The sequence below is a fragment of the Melopsittacus undulatus genome, chromosome 1 (assembly GCF_012275295.1).
Source record: "Melopsittacus undulatus isolate bMelUnd1 chromosome 1, bMelUnd1.mat.Z, whole genome shotgun sequence".
Classification (NCBI taxonomy): Eukaryota; Metazoa; Chordata; class Aves; order Psittaciformes; family Psittaculidae; genus Melopsittacus; species Melopsittacus undulatus.
The window spans coordinates 111,097,469-111,118,941 of NC_047527.1; the positions used below are offsets into that span (position 1 = coordinate 111,097,469).

Below are 21,473 nucleotides of genomic sequence, written 5' to 3' on the forward strand. Positions count from 1 at the left end.
ACCAACTTCAGTGCACATATGAATGGCTTTGAAAGGAGACACTGTGACATGAGCCTGCAGATAAAAAAGGAAAATTCAAGCCCTTAAAAGGGATTGCAGTGTCCAGATCAGCTGGTGACACCTGTGCTCATTTATCTGGAATCAGCATCAGAATTTGAGACTTTCAAGAATTAAAATGTTTAAAAGTCTGTAAATAAATTAATTGAGGGAAAACAATCTGTTAAAGAACTTGATTACACAGGGTTTCTCCATCAAAGAAGCAAAGATTAGAGCTAGACAAACCACACAAAGATACTCCTTCCAAGGGTTGAATGTGCCCACAGAGACCAGGGTTAACCCTGAAGCACACTTGCAATTCTGTTCTGCCTTCAGTTTTTCTAGGAAATGAACAATCTCTGCACTACAGCATCAAGCAAAAGGCTAAAGCAACCTTAAAGAGAAAAAGAGCAACTACTTTGTGATGGAAAAAAAACTTTCCAGCAATTCTGTTAATCAATACAGAACTAATACTTTAAATACTTAAATGTTTAAGCATACAGACATGATTTAGTGTTTCCTTAAAAATATGTATCTGAAATTCTCTGAGAAAAAAAAAAAAGGCTATTTAGTTATATGTTCAAAGTCTACTGAATCATTTGCTTTCTTCAGAGGGAACAGGAAAATAACCCAGTCAAATCTTTCACATACTTAAATGCTAAAACAGAAGTTTTAAAGATTCCATTCTTGTAGTTTAATTTCACAGTGTCATCCCAGCAAGTTAAACTGAACAATTAGCATGCCTCTTAAGGCAGCAGGTGCTCTCTGACTACTGAGAATAGAAACTTGTACAGTTCTTCTGCTATACTGAGTGGTGCTCCCTACAGAGAGATTTTGATTACCCTGTTTGTGGATGTCTACTTTATGAACTGAGAAGCATAATAGAGGAAAATGAAAAAACTCTATTTGAAAAAAGGAGACACCCATTACTCTGATTTAACACTTGTTACAAATGGCACATGTACCTGGCCTTTTCTAACTGTGCCAGAAGTCCCCATTCAAAACTGACAACATAAGAAGCTATTTTCAAGTTTTAATTTCAGATAACTAATCACACAAAAATTATGGTCATGAAAATAGCTGATACACAATTATTAAGTTAATTTGTATGATTGGACAGCAATTCTTTAATTGAAATGAAAAATATATATTTCTTAGTTGGTAAGTTTCTTAATGACATTTAAACATTGTTCATCTCTCTAGCACACTTACATTTCAAGGTGATGCATCATTTGTAAATAATCATCCATGTTAACTTCCTACAGCAAACATTTAATAAGCAATGGGTAATACACAGAGATGGAGGTGAAGAGAGAAAGGGACAGACACTATATTTGCTTAGAATTTCCACAACAGTATATTTGGCTTCTGTACCACTTTGCTGCGTTTTGTGTGTATCCTACAGTTCCCAATATCCTGCAGTATACAAACAATCAGAAGTCACAAACTATTCTCCATGCTTTTAAGTATATACATATATATGCAAATAGATATATGTGGGAATTGCCACTGTTTCTAGAAGGATTACTCAAACTTTAAAAAATTAAGAACGAGCATATTATGACATACCTGGGCCTATCAGCCAACTGTGAATTTACCCCACGCAAATGACATTTTTCACATAGCAACAGAGAAAACAGAATAAATGGCCGAGAGGACTACCAAGGACCACTTGAAATGAAAAACATTGGAATTAAATTGGTAGGATTTAAATTGTAGCAAGAAGCTTCTGTAAATATATTAATTTCAAAAACAGAACAAGGAAAAAACAAGTCAACTAGAAAGCAGACAATTCTTCACTAGTCTATAAGAATTTATAACTCATCAACCAGCAGGAGGTAAGGAAGCCCAGCTGAATCAGAAAACAAGCACTGTTTGTGAATAACAAAATTTTCTCTTAAGCATGAAAATCTGTAATGAATGATAAAGAATATTTCAATGGCAATACAAATAAGATGGGAATTACTTACTAATATTCTAACAGCTAATTTAATCTTTTCAAAATGACAGAAGAGCACCCTCACAGAGAAAATGCTTATATATCCTGGTTAGCAGATACAGCTGAAAGGATAAATACAAACCAGAATTAACGATATTAACACCGCTTGCAATTATTTTTTCCTTAATTAGAAACACACTTTTCCATTTCCTAAAGACAAAGTTAAAACACAAGAAAAAACTGAGATGATAAATGCCAAAGCGAAGGCATTCAAAGCCTCTGCTGTCTTTCAATTGCCTAGCTGTAGTTTCAGTGCCCATCACTGCACAATACTCAGTTTAAAAACAATAGCAGGATTAATGCCGATAGTGGACTCTGATGCTGACTGTTCATCCACTGATTAAATAGAGCCACCTCCAAGCAGAAACACAACATGTGTTTGCTGAACCTTGTCCCCGACACAGCTACTGCTGCTGAACACATCTAGTGAATGGAAGGTACAGAAGGCAACTGAGAGACCACCACTGGGTAGGGCATATACTCTGCTAAAATTCCCATTTTGCATTTAATATTCCATAAAACATTGTACACTTGCACTGGAGGTATTTAACAGCTGGTTTTCTCTTATCTTCAGATACAAGAAACTGTAGAATGCCAAAGGGCTGTTTATTACAGCGTATAAAACTTTTACTTTCAGGAACAGAGGAGCATCCGAGAAATTGGTGAAAACGCAGACAGTAGCTAGAAGTAGATAACAGCAGGCAATAACAGAGAGATGGCAGAATAATATCACCTTCTGTCTATTTGCTTGCATATCCAATGTTTGTAAAGTAGCATCAGACAACATGGAGACTTTATTGCAATTTCAAAAATGACTGTGGACAGCTCCAAAACAATGATAAAAGTTATATTAAAAATGGCCAAGATTTCAAATCTCAGAATTTGACCTGGATAAGGGGCAGTTTCCAAAATACTAACAATATAACATTTTGTAGGTTTTATCTGCCACGTTTCTCATCAGGCTTCAAATCAAGATAGGCAAACAGACATGTACAGAAATTAAATCTTTCCTTTTTTCAACTAGCCCAAAATTCCTGAAGTAAAACATGTAAGTAAAAGTGTTTTTTTAACCAGTGCTCTGAATAAGCTTTAGATAAAATACATTAAAATTATTGTCTAGAATGTCACCTGTTGACTATCAGAAACTAAATATTCTGAACACTAATCTTTTGTGAAATGTAATCTTTTAAAAGGTTCTTCTATTCACTGGAAAGGGAACTGAAACAATAATGCCACAAATGCTTGAGCACTTGACTGCAGTTTCAAATTGCAATATTGCCTCCTCTTCAGCATCTAACTTGTAAATAAGTACAGTACAGAATGGGGAGAACAGAGAGGAATGTTACAGATTTCTCCCTCCCCCTTCCCCCCCTAGTATATGTAATTTGAGATGCACATCAACTTTCACCATTTGGCTAGCCTTCAACTTTATTTAACCTCTGAATTTTACTTGTTTATCTAGTAGGTAATTTTTGCAATTACTAAACCTGCCTACGTAATCAAGTACATTTTATTCTGGAAGTCACCTTTTCTAGAAGAAAACACTTCCTCTTATCCAGTAGTAATATATGTCCTGATATAAATCCAATTTTCTTTTCAGTGTGTTAACAATGCTCTCCAACACATACAGCAGCAAAATCTAACTGTTAATAGAAGTCTCATGTTTCAAGTTCCTTTTCCCCTTTGTGCACTGCTATCAGGCAAGGAAAAACAAGACTATGAAGCACAGCTGATGGCTTCACTGCATTCCCACCAAATAGTATTTATTGCCCACATAATACCCAAATCACCCTCAGCATTCAAACTAAAAGTTGAGGATTATGTACACCACAAGGCTCACTATAGCACCTTCAGAAATCAGGAGGCCAGAACTGAAGTAAACTAGTAACTTGGTTTTGAAAAGCCTATGCCATTTCTGTGGCATAGTAAAGAAATTAGGAAAATGAGTGTTTGGCTGTTATCAGCAATATTTAGTATACATATTCCTGGCAGAAACCTATGTGGAATGGCTCCTACATTCAGACAAAAACCCTGATTTTCCCTACAGAAAGGTTTTAGCTCTGGGGTCTTTTTATATATACATGTATAAATATAAATATATATACACACATACACCAATCCCACAACTAAAACCAACCTGTTCATAAACATCTCTATTTCTTTTCGTACAGTCCTCAGAAAACTGACACAGTCTAAAGGAACTCCCAAAATTTGGATTTGACTTTAAGAGCTGCCTCAATACATTACCTGGGAAAGTAAACAGGTACATTTTCCTAAATGCAGTTCCACTGATTTCAGTTGAGCTTATTTACAACAGATTAGTATTTAAATCTACGTGAGTTTTAGAGCTGAGAAAAGTATATTTAAGTAAGCAATTTGGAACACTGAAATTACTACTTCAGTCTGTAGTATCAATGAATAAAACAGTATTTCTCTACCCATTCACCATATGTCTTCTGATATGTTTCAAGGGTTTTTAATTCTCTCACAAATATTATTTGGTGACATGGAGATTGCTTTGCTTGAAAGATGCCTGCTGTTGTTTTTAAAGCTAGCTTGCGGCATCAAGATACTGTCTTTAGGAAAAAAAAAAGTCTTTTATAAGGGAGAAACAAAACAATTTCCATTAAGGGGAAGAGGACATATATTAGCTTTATTCAAAATAAATTCTGTTTCCAAGAATCCAACACACTATTTGCAAGATTATTTAATATCCAAGTTGCTTTCAGCTTTCTTTTTTCTAAATCTCATCAATCCTTTTTATTTAATTCCATCATTCTGGTAAACAACGAGCTGAGGACATTTCTTTGCTGCTGTCTGAGCTTGAAAACACACTAAGTCACCCACTGTTAATACACTATATTAATAAGCACAAGCATGAATACATAAAGAGTGTTACTCATCACAACAACCTTCATTTGCAAGTAATTTCTGATTCTCCTTTGTTTACTAGGTCAGTGTTCCACCATGGAGATGATAATGATCCTTTTTAATCAAAGGAATGAAACTAATGGAAATAATTAATGGTAACTACCAATGTATTAACTATTTAAGATATACAGGCAAGTGCTTGGGGCTAACACCTATATATTATCATAAGGAAACCCTGACTTTTTCTTCCCATCTGGTTTAAGATCCATTCAGAAAATACACTAACGACAAGTTTATTTATGGAATCAAAAAATGCTATCATGACCCAGTCCAGATAATTACTTCAGCCTGCTAGGATAAGAAAGCTTACATGTTGCAAAACAAACAAACCCTGCCACAAAGGGATAAACAGAAGACAAAAAGAGTAGAGAAGAATGCAATGAAAATATGGTGGTGAACAAAGAAACCATACCCAGACAGTAAGACAGACAGAGGTAATGCGATTTAGCAGTGACACAGAGCTTCCTTCTTGAACTAAGTTATGCATTTCTCTCCAAACAATATGTAAATATTGTCAGACTCCTACTTGAAAAATGCTGCAGAGATCTTTCCAGAGATCAAACAGGCTCCTGGGTCAAATGTTTTCCAGATTACAGCTAGGTATTACCAGAAGACATCAATAGCAAAGCTTTATCAGCACATACTTTTCCTATTATTTTCTAACAGGTATAAAGAAAAAAGTACCCGAGTTACTTGAGGAAAGAGAACTGTAGCAAGCAGTAGGAAGTCAATAGGACTATTTATAAATCAGATGCAATATACCCTCGCAACAAATGCTTTGAATACACAACTGAATGTGAAGCATCTTGCAAGAGCATGCTCCATGTACTGAATTAGTTTAACAAGCATTATTCTCACACAGGTCCTGTTTAGAAAACTTATTATTGTATTTAATGGCAAGACTACAACAAGCTCAGATGCTTTAATATCACCGCAAACAGAAGTGCTTTATAGCTAGCAATGGACTCGAGTATACAGTTTACGTGCACTTACTGAAGCTTCACAGTACTGAATCGCACAGTACTGCACCCTGCCAAAGCAGTTGTTATATCCAGAATTATCTTCTTCCCTACACACCATACCCCTTATTTAATAGGATCACAGAATGGTTTGGGTTAGAAAGGACCTGAAGACCATTTAGTTCCAACCCCCTGCCATGGACAAGTACACCTCACACTAAACCATGTCACCCAAGGCTCTGTCCAACCTGGACTTGAACACTGCCAGGAATGGAGCATTTATCACTTCTTTGGGCAACCTGTTCCAGTGCCTCACCACCCTCACAGTAAAGAACTTCCTTACATCTAACCTAAACTTCCACTGTTTTAAGTTTAAACCCACTGCCCTTGTCCTATTGCTACAGTCCCTGATGAAGAGTCCCTCTTCCCTGTAGGTATCCCTGTAGCCCCCCTTCAGATACTGGAAGGTTACCTGCATCAAAACTATTTTGCCTTGATGAAAAACAGGATTAAAATCCCCATGCAAGAACTGACAATGGCTCAAGCAAGTCAGCACATTCTCTTGAGATCTAGGTGCCTCCACTAATTTTTGTCACATAAATGAGAGAAATGAAGTCATTAAGTCAGCAGTCTGCTGACTTAACATGTGACATTCCCTACAGGTTTGATTAGCAAAGTATGATTAGACTGAAGGAGCTGCGTGTGGAGATGAAGGCATGGCCAACAAGTAGAGCACAGGAAGCACTTGTGACTATTTCAGCAAATTTCTGCATAGCAGTTTTAAAGAGAAGAAGCAGACATGACTGGAGAGTGCTTCTGACCTACAGAGCCATAAATTAAAACCTTCACTTGGACAAGAGCCACAGACCAACAAAACCAAGGGAAGAAGAATACCAGGCACTGAGCTGAAACCCCCCTTGGTCCCACCATTCCCCAACAGGGACAGGACTGGACTGCATGTGCAGCTGGATCCCAGGAACCCAACAGTGGCAGGACAGCAGTCCTTTTTGCCCTGCTAAGCCTCAGGGTGCCACCTGGTTTGCCAGGTAACCCTGGCCAGAACAAGCCCATCACCAGTCCCACTGACTGTCTCTGAGCTCAGAGTCACATACATTTCCCCTCCCTGACAATAGAAGGAAAAACCTTTTGTAGTAACAGATCCTGCCTTTCAATTAAGAGATGCCAAATCAATCAGATTTGAGTTCCCAAACAGAAACCAAAGAGATTCCTCATTTACATGAGGAAAGAAATGCAAAAATAGGTCGTTAGAGGAGATTTACATACAGCTGGACACACTGAAGCAGGGCACAGTACCGACTACAAAGATAATTACCAAGAGTTTCTTTCCATGAACTGCAAATCTTAACATTGCTATTAACTCAATCTCTTTTCAGATTTTTATTTGGAAGAAAACAGTGTATATGCATTCCATGCTCTTCAAAAAGAAAAAACCTACACAGCCTCAGAACCTATTTTAAGAATTACAACTCATGTGCCATGGTTTATTTGTAAACTCAATCTGTAATTCAGTGCATAAATTAAAGTGCACATTTCCAAAAATCATAAAGAAAACTATAGAGATAAAAAAACACATTCAACAATTCAATGCTACTTAAAAGTCCAAAGGTACAATGGGGAAATAAATCTTACCAGTATGTGGATAACTACACAGATCTGAAAGAACAGAGAGTATTTTATTTGCTTGACTATAAAACATGCAGAGAGGTAGGAAACTAGGAATGTGCAGCAAATATTGAAATGCAAACATGGTGTAATCTAAACCAGGGTTTTGAAATCAACATCGAAAGTTTGATGCCATCCTGGAATCATTACACAGACTGTGTTCTAGAATATGCTATATGTATTGTATACTCATAACTCCCAAATCACAGCAAAACAGAAAGAGTCAAGAGGAGAGAGATGAGATCAGAGACAGGAACTGTGGGTAGAAAAGGTTGCTCTGAGAAGTGCAGACAGGTGACAAGTAAGGCAGACTATGACAGAGATGTATAAAAAAAGGAGAAGGGGAAAGGAGAGAACAGTCCAACCAAACCTACAGGGATGGAGGAAGGCAATGATCAAAAAGTATCTTCAGCTCAAAGCTAGTTTTAACATTATCCTAGCAACATGATAAAAAAAAAAAGAGAGAAAAAAACTTTAAACATTTTATTTCAAAAATCCTGTTGTCCAAAATATTTGTTAAATATAAAATTTTATGTACAAAGATTTTGTTTGAGCATACATTAAAAAGAAAAAAAAATTGGGGGGGTGGGTAGGAGAGTCTGCTGCCTAATTCTAGCCTATATTCCAACAAAGTCAGGAGGTCTGGCTTTTAGTTCTCGAGCTTCCTGAAGCTCACAAATATCCCAAGGACAAATGCCATGCTGGGTTTACATCAAACAGTTATCCAGCCACCCAGTAACAGATGAGGCCCTCAGCTTATCTCAGCCACCAGGAACTGAAGGAAATTAAGACATCAGCTGCATGCACAGGACCTTTCTGCACATGCCAGTTCCATCACGCAGTGGTTTACCCACAGTGAGCAACTCTCTTTAGCACACAGTGCTTGACAGAACTCACAGTCTCAGAAAGTATCACACTTCACTTCAGTAGCCACTGTGTATAAGGCAGTGTTATTACACCTTTTTCCATGAGAGTAATAAATACGTTGATATGCATGTGAAGCCATTTTGAGATAATACATGCAATATCAAGGACAGAAGAATTTGCTCACTTAAGTTCTCTTCTCATTTTCTACCCACACCCATGTATAAATTCACTGCTATTGAACTGCAAATTTATAATCAAAAACAAAAGCATGCAGTAAGGACAAAAAAAAAAGGGGGGGGGAATAAAATAAGCAAAACCACACTATAAGATGTACGCAAATATAAGAGTTCACACTGTCTGCTTTAAGTTCAGGTTCTCCTATAGTAACATAAAGTTTCAGTGTTTGTATTGCATAAGCTGTGATTCAAATACTTGCTATAAAAATAACATTATAATTTTTTTAAAGAAATATGACTTAATGTCAAGAGCTTCTTTTTAACAAAACATTCACTTCCATTTAAATTTAACTTGACAATGTCCATGTCACTTAAATATCCATTTTGCCAAGGGGAAACAAGCTCCTAAATGTAGAATGTACATCACTGCTTATATATGGAATTTTAACTTCTTTTTTTGCTGTTGTTTGCTTTAGCTTTCAAAGGCAGTATTGGTTTGCTTCTTCCACAAAACAACAGTTGAATCTCTCCTGCTGAACATTATTTTTATCACAGACGGGATCTCTAGGACCATCTCAGTTACAGGAATCCTTCTTCCACCCTCAAGCCCTCAAAAAAGTATGCATACACCTCCGCAAAACTTCAGTTCTAATTTCTTTCTACGTCTGACAGAGTGGATAACTGTACATTGTCAATGCAGTTTACTAGACACTTGTCATCCCAAATGAATTATCCTAAAAGGAAGGAGGACATTTAGCTGCAGGAAGCATGATTTCAAAGCTTAAAATACAGCTGCATTTCCAAACTCTTCACACCCTTTCCACCTCCGCTGACTGACTGAATAAAATGCACATGGATTTCTGCCAGGTAGGGACAGTCACAACACAAATCTTCAGGCATGAAGGGCCACTGAGAGCTATGCATCACAGAGAGCTTCAGGTGGGGTTGACATACAGCTCATAGTAGAAGCACATGCAAAAGATCGTTATTCACTCGTGAAGCTGGGTTTTATCTTTATGTTTATTTTAACATCTGAAAAATCTACTACATATGACCACGTAAGAAATATCAAAATACCAATCAGAAGAAAGCTTCCATATCTTCATTTCAATACCCTTTTTAGGAACTCCAAAAACAAATGAATCTATGAGTGACTACTATTTAATAGTTAAAACACTAGAATTTCAAACCACATATATGAACTATGTTAAGAGTTTAACTACATTCCCTATTTTAAGAGGGGTGTAAATAGGGCAGAGAATTTCAAATTAAAGTAAGATCAGCAGCAGCAGTCTTTACTGGGTTGGGGATCCATCAAATCCAAGATCTTTCCTACAGCTCCAGTTGAAACTAGAGTTATCAACTAGAAATAAAATTCTTGCTGATAAGATGTTAATCTGTGGGGTTTTTCCTAAATACAAACACAGCAGAATAATGCACTGAATAGTGAGGCAAAACATTCTGCAATAACTGTACTTACCATTATGAATTTTATCTCTGTTGATTTCAGTTATAGTTTCATAAATCTAACTAATAAAACCAACATGAGTCCTTTGAAATTCTCCAAAAGGAAAAGAAAATAAAACAAACAAGTACCAGAACAGATTATGAAGATACTGATTCGTAACAGTTATGATAATATCTAACAGACACAGAGGAGACTTCAATCCTATTACAAGCAAACCAACCAACTGCCTAGAGATAAAAATTCCTATTAGGATTGTCTGCATGTTCTTGAGCGTAACTTTTCTTTTTCCCCTAACCAATATTTGACACTTGTTACTTTAACAGCATCCTTTTAGAAGGAGGAAGTTGGGGGTAAACACACTAAATGAGTAGAGACTATAGCTTACTGAATGTAAACTGTGTGAACACTACCCTAGCAATCAAGAGGTCTAATTAATTTCAAGTGCAGAAAGACTTTCTTCAAGGTCTTTACATCACTTGCATCATTTTACAGAACAACACAGCTCACAAAGCACTCTAGAGATGTAATTACTGCTTGTAAAGCTCACTGACCACAGCCTGAAAGTTTCTTTTAGCCAAAGCAAGGAAGCGTGTCCTGCCTTGTTCACAACAATTATAATTCCCAGACTTTGGATCTTCAACCAATGCAATCTCCTTCCTAAGGAAGGTCAGAAAAGAGGATAAAGAAACCACAGTATATATGTGTGTAAAACAGAACTACTGATAAACACTAAAAAAACCCCACCAAGTGCAAGCACAGAAGCATAACTACAACCAGCCATTTCACATACATAACCTCACATAAACTCACAATTCCTGAATTACCGCCCCCTTAGAGAGTTTGCAGAGCACCAAGAAAGTGTAGTACTTCAAAACATCCTTGCTGATCAAGTATACCTTCTTTCTCATACAGTATTACTTTCAATATCTTAAATCAATGAATTCTTTCCAGGAACAAAGACAGTAATAAGTTTTTCTCAGCCACAGAAGGCATTCAGTAATAAATAAGCATTCATAAATAACAAACAGCAACAAAAAGGCAGCACAATGCTAATGTGCAGGGATAAACTGCATACCAGAAACAATTTTAAGTGTGCCAATAATCCGCTAAATTTTTTTCAAGTCTAGGAAATGATCCCTGTACTGCCAGTCTTGCATCTTCACTGACTAACAATGCACCTAATCGTGACAGTTCCTCTGTATCTTCTGGAACAGTTTTTTCTCCTTACAATCCACATTCCGGATTCAGGAATAACATCAAATCCCACTTTTAATGAAATACCAGTACAGCAAAGTAAATAAGCTTTTAAAATTTCAACACAGTCTCATACTGGTTTCAATACCGTTGAAAGTAAATTTTTTCACTTCCCATCTGATATCTTCTGGATCTCAGCCACTGGCATGTAAGAATCATTTTGCAGACACAGAAACAAGCAAGCAAAAAGCCCAGCGTACAATTCTTTTGACTACAGTTGGGTGGGGTCTTTCCAAAAGAAAATTATGAACCATAGAATCACAGAATCAGTTAGGTTGCAAAAGACCTTCAAGATCACCAAATCCAACCATTACTCCTGCACTGCCATGACCACAGCTAAACCATGTCACTAAGGGTCACATGTATACTGTTTTTGAACACTTCCAGGGACAGTGATTCCATCACTGCCCTGGGCAGCCTGTTTCAATGCCTGACCACCCTTCCGGGGAAGAATTTTTTCCTCACATCCAACTTAAACCTCCCTTGGTGCAGCCTGAGGCTGTTACCTCTTGTTTTATTGCTTGCTACTTGGGAGAAGAGACCACCCATCTGCATCCTCCTTTCAGGTAGTTGTAGAGAGCAGTAAGTCTCCCCCTGCATCTTTTCTTCTTCAGACTAAGCATCCCCCAGTCCCTCAGGTGCTTCTCATGAGACTTGTGCTCTAGACTCTTCACCAGTTTTGCTGCCCTAATAAGTCATTGAAGGCTGATCGCTCTTGCAAAGAGAGAGGGTATCGCAGGGATACCAGTGCAGACACTCTTCCCCTCGGTGGAGGTGGGTGTGGGAGATGTTATGCAAGGTGGGGTGAGAATACACTTTTGATCTTGGGATTAATTCTACTCCATAAACACATCTTAGAATTCAAATATTACACTTTTCTGCAACATTTTTACGCAAATGTAGTAATACAGTGCCACTCACAGCAACAAAACCATTGGTTTTATCAACATATTTTGCTCAAACCATCAAAAGCTGTAAGAGAAGACCACAACTTTTGCAGTGCAAGCTACACCTATGGTGGTTAGCTAAGGTATTTCAGTAAAATGGCTTCAGCATTAGTTTTACTTGAGAGAAACGGAATTATTTTGCGAAAAAATAAAGAGAGAAGTTACATCAGTTAGGGCATTAGGTACATTCTTGCTGATCCAAGAAACTTGTACTAGCGGGATGATAGTCGGTCTAGTAAGTCCTTTACAGCTTGAAGGCCCAAAATGTTACAAGAGTGATGAGCAAGGAAACAAATAAAAACAAACAGGGAAAAACAAAGAAAGGTTTTCATGTAAAGTCTTCAACCAGATTTCACTAGCAATTTCCCATTAATACCTATCACATCTCCTTGGCCAGCTTCTATACTAGTAAGGATCAGTCTTCAGGACAGTGCTGCTGGTTTTAAGTCCTTTCTCCATCCAGTTCAGGCTAATGAGCACTCTAAATTTAACCAGGTCGTCACACAAGAAGCTCAAGAGATGCTGATGCTCAAACTGAACTGGTTGGAGGAATGGATTGTGATGATGTACAGGGTCTACATATTAAACCCACTTTGAACTATGGTCAAATTTCTGAAAAAGGTTTCATCTTGGGAAACATGAAAATCCCAACAGTTCCATTTCTGGAATATTTGTTTTTAAAGTTGGATCGTAAGGAGACAAAACTGTCACAGAAGATATGGAGGAAGTGGCAACTACTCCAATGAAGGCATTACCTTAGCATACTCCTGGCAGTATTCTATCTAAATAACAAACTGCTAAATTTACAAAGTTTATTATCACTTACCAGCTCTTCACATACACTTAATTCACCATACATTAAATATTCTGCAAGATGAAGTAAAAATATCACTCCATATGTCAGAATGCACACAGAAAATTAAGTTTTTAAAAGCTCTAGTTATTAAAGTTCAAAGTAAAAAATAGCAAAATTCATGCTGATTCAGTTCTACACAGAAGGCTCAAAGAAATGCTATATATTGCGTATGTTTTCAGTTTGTAAAATGTATTTCATATTCTTGCAAAGATACTAAACAAGGGACGTATTTACACTACGCCTCATCTGCAGCTCGCTAGCAGGACAAGGATAGGCATTGGGTAGCGCTAGGCACTGCTCAATTATTCCCCTTCCAAGCTCCTGATATGTTAGAGAGAGCAGCCAGAAAAAGGCATTCACGGTGTCAGTAAGTTGCTAGATACGCACAGCAAACAGCATCTTGCATGTTTCAGAAAACGGTGTCACACCATGTGGGTGCTTTTTGTACCATCTGACCTTGAACAAGGCCTCAGATGAAGTAAACATATGGTGAAAGTCTGAAAAGCCTTCGGTAAGCACAGAAAATGAGGTCAGACAGCTATGGACACACAGCTGAGAGGTTTGCACTCTTTTTAAATCGTTATTCTTATTACACGTAAAATCTAAAGAAAAACAACCTACCTCAAAATACAACAGTCCTTCCATTTTCAGAGACCTATAATTCTAAGTCTTGTTATTCTGCTTCAAGTATCAATTTACCCAGCCAATAATGCTGATCTTGTGTAACTCAATTGCAAAGAAAACCTTGATCAAATGGCAGTACACTAATAAAATGCATCAGAAGTAAGTTTGAATATGATTAATCTTAGCATGTGTGCCTCTGAAGGCTTCTACAGCTAAATATGGAACTACTGACTTCATAAAAGGTGTAAAGTTTGTGATTTGATGTGAACAATGTGAAAGTGAGGTTCTAAGAAGTCTTTGTACAACATGGTGATGCCTCTTGGGAGAAGCAGGGCACAGCACAGAATAAACAGACAAAGCCAACGGTGGAAGAAAAAAGTAAGCTGAGAGGTATGCATCACTAACAACATGCAGTATAGTACTAAGTTCAGTCATGTAGGCCACTGCAGGCTCTATTTTTAATGTTCTGATGCACAAGACTGCAAGCAGCACCTTGATGCGTGATCTCTGACATGCTTAGGTAGGTGATGCAAACAACAGTACTGAAAAGCATATGGATCACTTCTGTGCAGGAATTCTGGCTAAAGGAACAAGAAATTTTTCTTGAAAACACTTTTCAGTAAACCAAATAGACCATTTTTAATTTTAAGGACTATCCTTTTACAATCCAGGTTTTAGCAGGCATGGCTGTGTGCAACATACTACATCTTCAATTTGCTTCTGAAGTGCTTATAGCTTGACTTTTGTGAATGTAGGTCAGCTCCTTCACAACGTGCAACCCATCACACCCTTGCTCTTGAAAACAGCAACATTCCCTTTCAGCAAAATTTCGCTGTGTATATGGGGCAGACATTTTAAAACTTCCCTGTATTTTGCCAAAATCTCAAAATTCCTATAAAACCCAGTAGACACAAATACTAACTAATCTCATTTCAAAAACTCTCATATGTCAGTTTCAAGAAGGTGGAGGAAAAGATCTATAAACAAAGAAATGGCTTTTTAAACAGCAGTCTACTCTTAGAAGGCTGTGCATTACACAGCAAAAAAATTAACATGATTCACCCATTGTGAAAAGGGCTGAAGAGGTTTATCAGTGATGTACAGTTGCACAGGGTGACATCTGAGCCAGCAATAAAAAATGACCTTGTAACACTAGCATGAGTTTAGAAAAGGGGGAAGGGGCAACCTGATTTTTTTGGGGAAGGACACAGTATGGGGGGGCTCATTATTAAGAATTGTCTTTCCTTCAAATAGCCTAGGAACTCTTCATCTAGCCTCTATTTCAAGAACAGCCTTTCAACTAATTTCATTATAAGGCACCAGCTTTGCTTCATGTCATCATGTTTGTGGTAAGACATTCCTTTTATCCCCTCCTCACAGCTCCATACTTGAAAAGCTTACTACAGAAATCATGCTTCAAACAGAGAAATCACTTTTGAGCACATCAGCACACGCTGCTTTTTCACAAGTTAAACTCTCAACTTGTGGGTCTGACTGTGTGACCTGCTGATGTCTAAGCAGAGTCCAGACTAGGTCAGTCCAGCTGGCCAGGATTTAAACAGTGCATACACCAAGATGCTTACATGGCATGCACAGACAAAAGTTTATGTGTAAATGTGATACCAAATCCAATACATCAAGTCTTCTACTATTTTTACTTATTGGTGTCATTAACACTGCTGTAAAAAAATGTCTGGACTGCAAACAGAGCTAGAAATCTTCAAATCTTGAATCCACTGCCATAATCTTCCTGAAGTTTCAAATGCAAAGCACTGAAAAATGCTGAAGCTCCCCCCTAGAAACAGATCATCAAAACCAGATGGTAACCTCTGTTCATTACAATTATCCTCTTGCTCTTTGTCAAAAAATATCCAAAACCAAACAAACACAAAAAAATAATCCAGAATTAAGTTTTCCACATCTGTAGATGTTTATGGAAGTTTGTTACCTTCTTTGAATTTCTGAGGAAGAAAAGGCAAGAAAGAGAACTTCACTATTGTAATTCTCCAGAATAAGTAATTTGATGAATCAAATCTCTTCCACAGGCCACTTCATAAAAACACTTGTGAAATATTACGGAAATTGAGATTTTCTAACAAGGTGCCAGTGACGGGAGAGAAAATCTTGCTATAAACCCACTCCTACTGAAGCAGAATTCCTCTAACCATTCCTTAAAAACACACTACTGGATTTGGTATTGTATTTGAATTACAGAAGACAATTCAAAGGTGTGATCTTGAAGGCAGATTTGGCAAGTTATTTCCTCATGAAGTATATAAGACTGCAAACATCAAACAGTCCCACTAGTACGAAAACCTCCAGTTAAATCACTCTTACAAGTTGACATCCCTCCCTCTCTTCCTTCCTCCCTCTCACAGTGCCAGAAACAGGACCAGCAACCGATGCAAACCACACATCTCTTGTAAAAGCTTAAACAGGACACACTTAAAGGTTCAAATTTGATTTAAATTTCTGATTTAAAGGTTCTTAATGTTCTTGTTTTATTCAAACAGCTTTACCCATTCAAAAAAAATGTTTCATTAATTTCCATGAATATGAGCATGAAAGCAACTTCCACGTGAAACAGATTAACTCAGACACTGCATATCATGATTTGTTACAGTCCCCGAAGGTACCACTTACAAGGTGAATGGTTGCTGCGGACACAGATTTGCCCTTTGAGAGCCTGACTGTCGCAGCCACATGTATTGAGCTGGGTGGAAGGGCTCTCATTTGAAGAACAGTGAGAACCCCAAATCTTAAGTACCAAAAAAGTCTCATTTCAGTGCATCAGCCTTTGTCATCACTTACTTAAAAAAATGAAAACAAGAAGCTTTTTAAGAAACTCTTGGGAAATATATTATGACTTGCGGGAACACTAAGGAATCAACAGCCAGTATTTTCTCTTCACAACACAGATAACCAGACTATTGTTCTTTCATTGAGAAGACCATCATTGTAAAATGATAAAAATATCATTAGAATTCCCTACTGCAAAGGAAAGGGCTTTCACACCCCAGTGCCTCATCTGCAAACATCTGTATGCCACCAAACTTCAAACAACAAAAGCATAATATCTAGTCTAATAGGAAATAAAAGATCAGAAACACAGTATCACATTATTACATGTAGTAATCAGTCTATCATCTTTGACCAAGACACCTTCACAGAATATGACTCCCTTGTGCAACAAAGCACACTTCAAAAAGCTGGTTTACCCAAAGTATGTCCACTTGTTTTGTGTGTACAGATATTTACCATCCATCAGTCTCACCAGTGAAAAATTATTTCTCAGATTCTATCTATAAAGAGTTACGCAGAGAAATGAAAACCAAAATCATTCACTCTTGTTCAGAATTAAGGACATCTTGCCTATTTGAACATGCAACATCACACCAACAACTGTCCTAGATCAATACGAGAAAGATGTAAAAATAAATAACACAAGGGTATTTTCTGTGTTCTAAGCTGCAGTTTAAAGGAGAAGAGAGACAGAGCACACAGTCCCTGATCAAACAAATGAAACGATTTCTTTTTGCAAACAGACGCTAAGATGCAGGAACTTATCTGCAGTATATGCACGCTTCAACAAGCACACAGGCACTTACTATTTCCACACAGACAAAAAAAAAGACAGTACAAACCCCACACATCTCTGACCAGAAACTTTACTGCAGACTGTGTTGGTATAGATGGAGAAATCCGTACCATCGGAGACAACGCTGGTGTTGGAAGAATTCATCATTCACAGATCAACAATTGGTTCTTTCATCTCCCTGGCTTTCTCAGACCAGACCATTATGCATTTTTTTTCCACTTACTGATCCTGTTACGCTCCAATTTTTCTGTTGCATGTGTCTCATTAAAAAAATAATCTTAATCAGGGAGGAAACCTACCTCCTTCTATGGCCTCCTAACTTTGCCAGTGTCAAGAACTGACAACATAAAACTCTGTAATAAAATCACAATCTAATAAGCCATGAAAAAAATGTGGAAGGCAAATTGAAGTGCACCAAAGTCCCTCTTTCTGGCTTTCTACCAAACACAGTTCATGTAAACTAATCCATGAGATAGCTGACCTTTTACCAAGCAAAGTTTTAGGACTAAATACTGCAACTAATCAAAAACTAAATGACATGTATATATTAACCCACATCTTTAAAATTAAGCTGTATCCTGGCTAACCACAACAACAGCATTCTTAGTCACTACTAAAAGAAAGGGAATACAGCTTTTCTGAGTATCACTGCAGAGAAGGAGAGGGCGAGGAGGTATTCGTGATTTCATAGAGCAGTGCCTCATCATCACAACAGTAAAGGGGGAAGATAAAGTCACTGCAAGAGAAGGTTGTTAGGAATAACATTTCTCCCACTTGCATTGCTGGCTGGGTTTGTCCTTTACACCGCCACCGCCTGGCAGGTGACATACCCAAAGGTGACGCCGGCTCGGTACCGCAGGGACGCGCTCCCAGCCCTGCCAAAAGCGCAGAGCCAACAACGGACCCTCCGGTTTGCCTCAGGGTCAGCCGGGCCTCCGCGGAGCAGCAGAGTGCCCATAGTGTCTATAATGACACTTCACGCCGCCCTGAGGGAAACGGGTCTCGGCAGCGCAGACCCGGGACCAAACACCGCACCTTGCCAGAGGCTGCGGCGGGGCGGTGTGTGTGCCACCCAGCCCTCCACGAAGGGTCCCACAGAGCTCTCCCTGGGGAAAGGAACCGCTCCGGAGGCTGCATCCCACACAGATGTACCGACACCCCCGGCAGCCCCGCAGGGCCGGGCATGGGGACCACAACCGAGCCGCCGCGGCACTGAGGGGTGCGGTGGCGGGGCAGCGGCGGGACCGACCGGTCCGGCCCCACCCGCGGGGGGAGCAGCCGGGGGCAGAGCCGTGGCCTCACCGCGCGGAGAAGGGAGAGACGGGGAGAGAAGCAGGGGGTTCCCTGGCCACCCTCACCGTCTATGTTCTCCCGGTCGCTGATGTGCTGCAGGTTGCAGCCCGTGTCCTCCCGGCTCAGCTCGGCCTCGGGGCGGTAGGACTCCAGGCGGGAGTGGGCATTCCTGCGCAGCTTGGGGCTGGAGGAGACGCAGCAGGAGGTGGTGTTCCCCATCTTCTCTGCCCTGCCCCGGCCCGGCTCGGCTCGGGAGAAGGCGAGGGGCGGCCGGTCAGCAGGGGCGGCGGGAAGCCATGGGCAGCGCCGGAGACGAGGAAAAGCGGCGGGGGAAGAGGCGGCGGCTGCGGCGCCCTGCGGCTGCACTGGCCGGCGGATCCCCGCGGCGGCTCATCCGCGGAGGCAGCCCCGCAGCGCGGCCCGCCGGCGTGGGCTGCGGCAGCTAAGCCCTCCTGCGCGGGCAGGCAGCGCAAGGCCCGCCGAAGCACAGCCCCATCGCCGGCGGCGGGGCCGCCGCGCTCCTCCCCCGCCCCGCGCAGCCGCCGCGCCCGCTCCGAGCACGCACCCAGGCGGCACCACCGCAACCTCCGCGGCAGCCGCAGACAGCAGCAGCAGCAGCCGCCCCGGGCGGCCCCCGCTAACCGGTTCCGGTTCAAGCGGGCGGTAACGCCTCCCGCCAGGCGGGCTGCGAGAGCGGGAGGCCGGGGACGCTCACGGGGGCCGGCAGCGCCTGCATCGGCCGGGCGGGGGGGCCTCCCTCAGCGCTGCGCCTTGGGCCGCCTCAGCGCTGAAGGGCTGCGGCCGTACTGCAGGAGGCTGAAGGCAGCCTCGCAGCGCCGAGCGTGACCGGTCACCCCACACACACTTCCATGTGTGCATCATCTCACAGCCAAGCGCGCTGATCGCTGAGGGGTTTCCCCTGAGCTAGGCCCAAACAGCACAGGCCCAGAGCCCGGGCGGACACCACACCGGTGTCTTCATACTGCTCCCGGAGCGGAATTTTCAACCGTGTTCCTGAGCTTTTTACAGAATATAGGAATTCTTTGAGAACTTGAGAAGATCTAGACTGCCGGGGTCAAAAATAACTGGCCCAAGAGGAAGGACAGTGTGTAACATGCCCCTATGTACGACTTTCCATGTGTTCAGAGCTTTCCCAGTCAAAACCCCCACTTTTTCAGTATCTCTGTAGCGGTGAAGGTGGGGATTGTGCCTGTTTTCATTAGGGTTTTGGGGGTTTATTTTTAGATTTTAAAAATCTCTTAATTATGCGAAATCTCATGACTGCAGGACGTCTGAGTCATGGAGGTTGAATGGATATACTGATAACAGTAACAGAAAACCACACTTGGGTGTTTATAAAAACTGCTTTGACTTACAGCCCTGTTGTTTCTGGGGAACCATTACTCGTTATTCTACCAGACATCTCATGATACCAGATGTTTTCATAAGATCTGCTCAAGTCAGATGATCCCATGAAAGACTTCCAAGTTTCCATCCTACTTTGAGATCACACGTTGCAGAGAAAAAAAATCATTTTCAAATATCTTTGTAGCTCGTTTATTTGATGCAAATGTGCTCTAGTGCCAGAGTACAAACACATAAGGAAGAAAAAGAATGTTGGGAGGGGGTTTAAACTATTTTGAGACCCTAGCACAGGTTGCCCAGAGAAGCTGTGGCTGCCCCATCCCTGACAGTATTAAAGGCCAGGCCCTATGGGGCTTTGAGCAACCTGGTCTAGTGGAACATTTCCCTGCCTGTGGTAGCAGGTTGGAACTTAATGAGCTTTAAGATCTCTTCCAACACAAACCATTCTGTGATTCTGTTTTCTGTACTTAAATTTGCAGCACAGACCCCTCCCAAGCACAGATGAGGAGCAGTCTGAGTTCCATTGTCCTTCTGTGTTTGAGTAACTCAAGGTAAGAATAGATTTAGCATCTTTTCGTGTGTTCAGTAGTTTGCTTCCAAACCAAAGGAAATTAAATATTTGATGGTGCTATGCTTTAGCAGTGTTATCTTGTAGGATGTCACACTAACTAAGTGCTTTCCCCCACCATGGAGGTCATTGCTTTCTGAAGGGTACTTCAGGCGCATCCTCTCGAGCACAGCCTGCTGGAAGCCCACTCTTCTGCTCAGACCAGCCCTGGGCATCAACTGTGCTCTTGGCAGCAAGGCTGATTAAATCTCAGATGGTCATAAGCAGCTCTCAGAACATTTCAAACACAGTTTTGTAAGAATCAAATAATCTTCGTATACATACAATAGAAAAATAAAATAGTACTGACATGCCTAGCTTTCCACATCAACACAGGAGGACCTCAACAGAGCTATAGAGACCTCTGGAAGAATGACCTGTTTGATCGCCTGCCATGGCTCCCTGACCTGTCCTGTTAAATCCTACCTCACTGTAGGATTCAGGAACACTTACCCATTTATGGCCTTTCTGATCTGTACCCCTCCAGCATGACTGCCCTTAGGGTACCAATGCCATTGTGTTTTAAGTACATGCTTGGGTAATCTTGTGTGTTGCCTTGCCCTGCTGTACCAATCCCTTTATATTTTTGGGGCATACAGCAAATATATCTTAGCTCTCAATTTTTTTGAAAATTTTTAACAGCTCTAAGCCTGTTATAGTAGATACTTAGTAAAATCCTGCAATTTAAACTTATTCCACAATTTTCATAAACTTTGAAATGGAATAGGCAACAAGAAAATTATGGAGATGGTTAATTGTGAAGTATGCTTCTTCAAGTAAAGTAGCAGAGCTTAAATATACATGTTTTCT

General features: G+C 40.2%; 1 protein-coding gene across 2 annotated transcripts in view; it reads right to left on the minus strand.

The window, feature by feature from the left end:
- CCNY (cyclin Y) overlaps positions 1-19,076 on the minus strand; it is a 123,580-nt gene extending 104,504 nt beyond the window's left edge. Inside the window, exon 1 of one of the 2 annotated variants that reach the window (XM_034068795.1) lies at positions 18,757-19,076. In XM_034068795.1, the coding sequence (XP_033924686.1) occupies positions 18,757-18,910 (154 nt within the window). In that variant the 5' untranslated portion in view covers positions 18,911-19,076. The remainder of the gene's footprint in view (positions 1-18,756) is intronic. The other variant, XM_034068804.1, reaches the window with a different exon arrangement.
- Between the last annotated feature and the right edge of the window lie 2,397 nt (positions 19,077-21,473).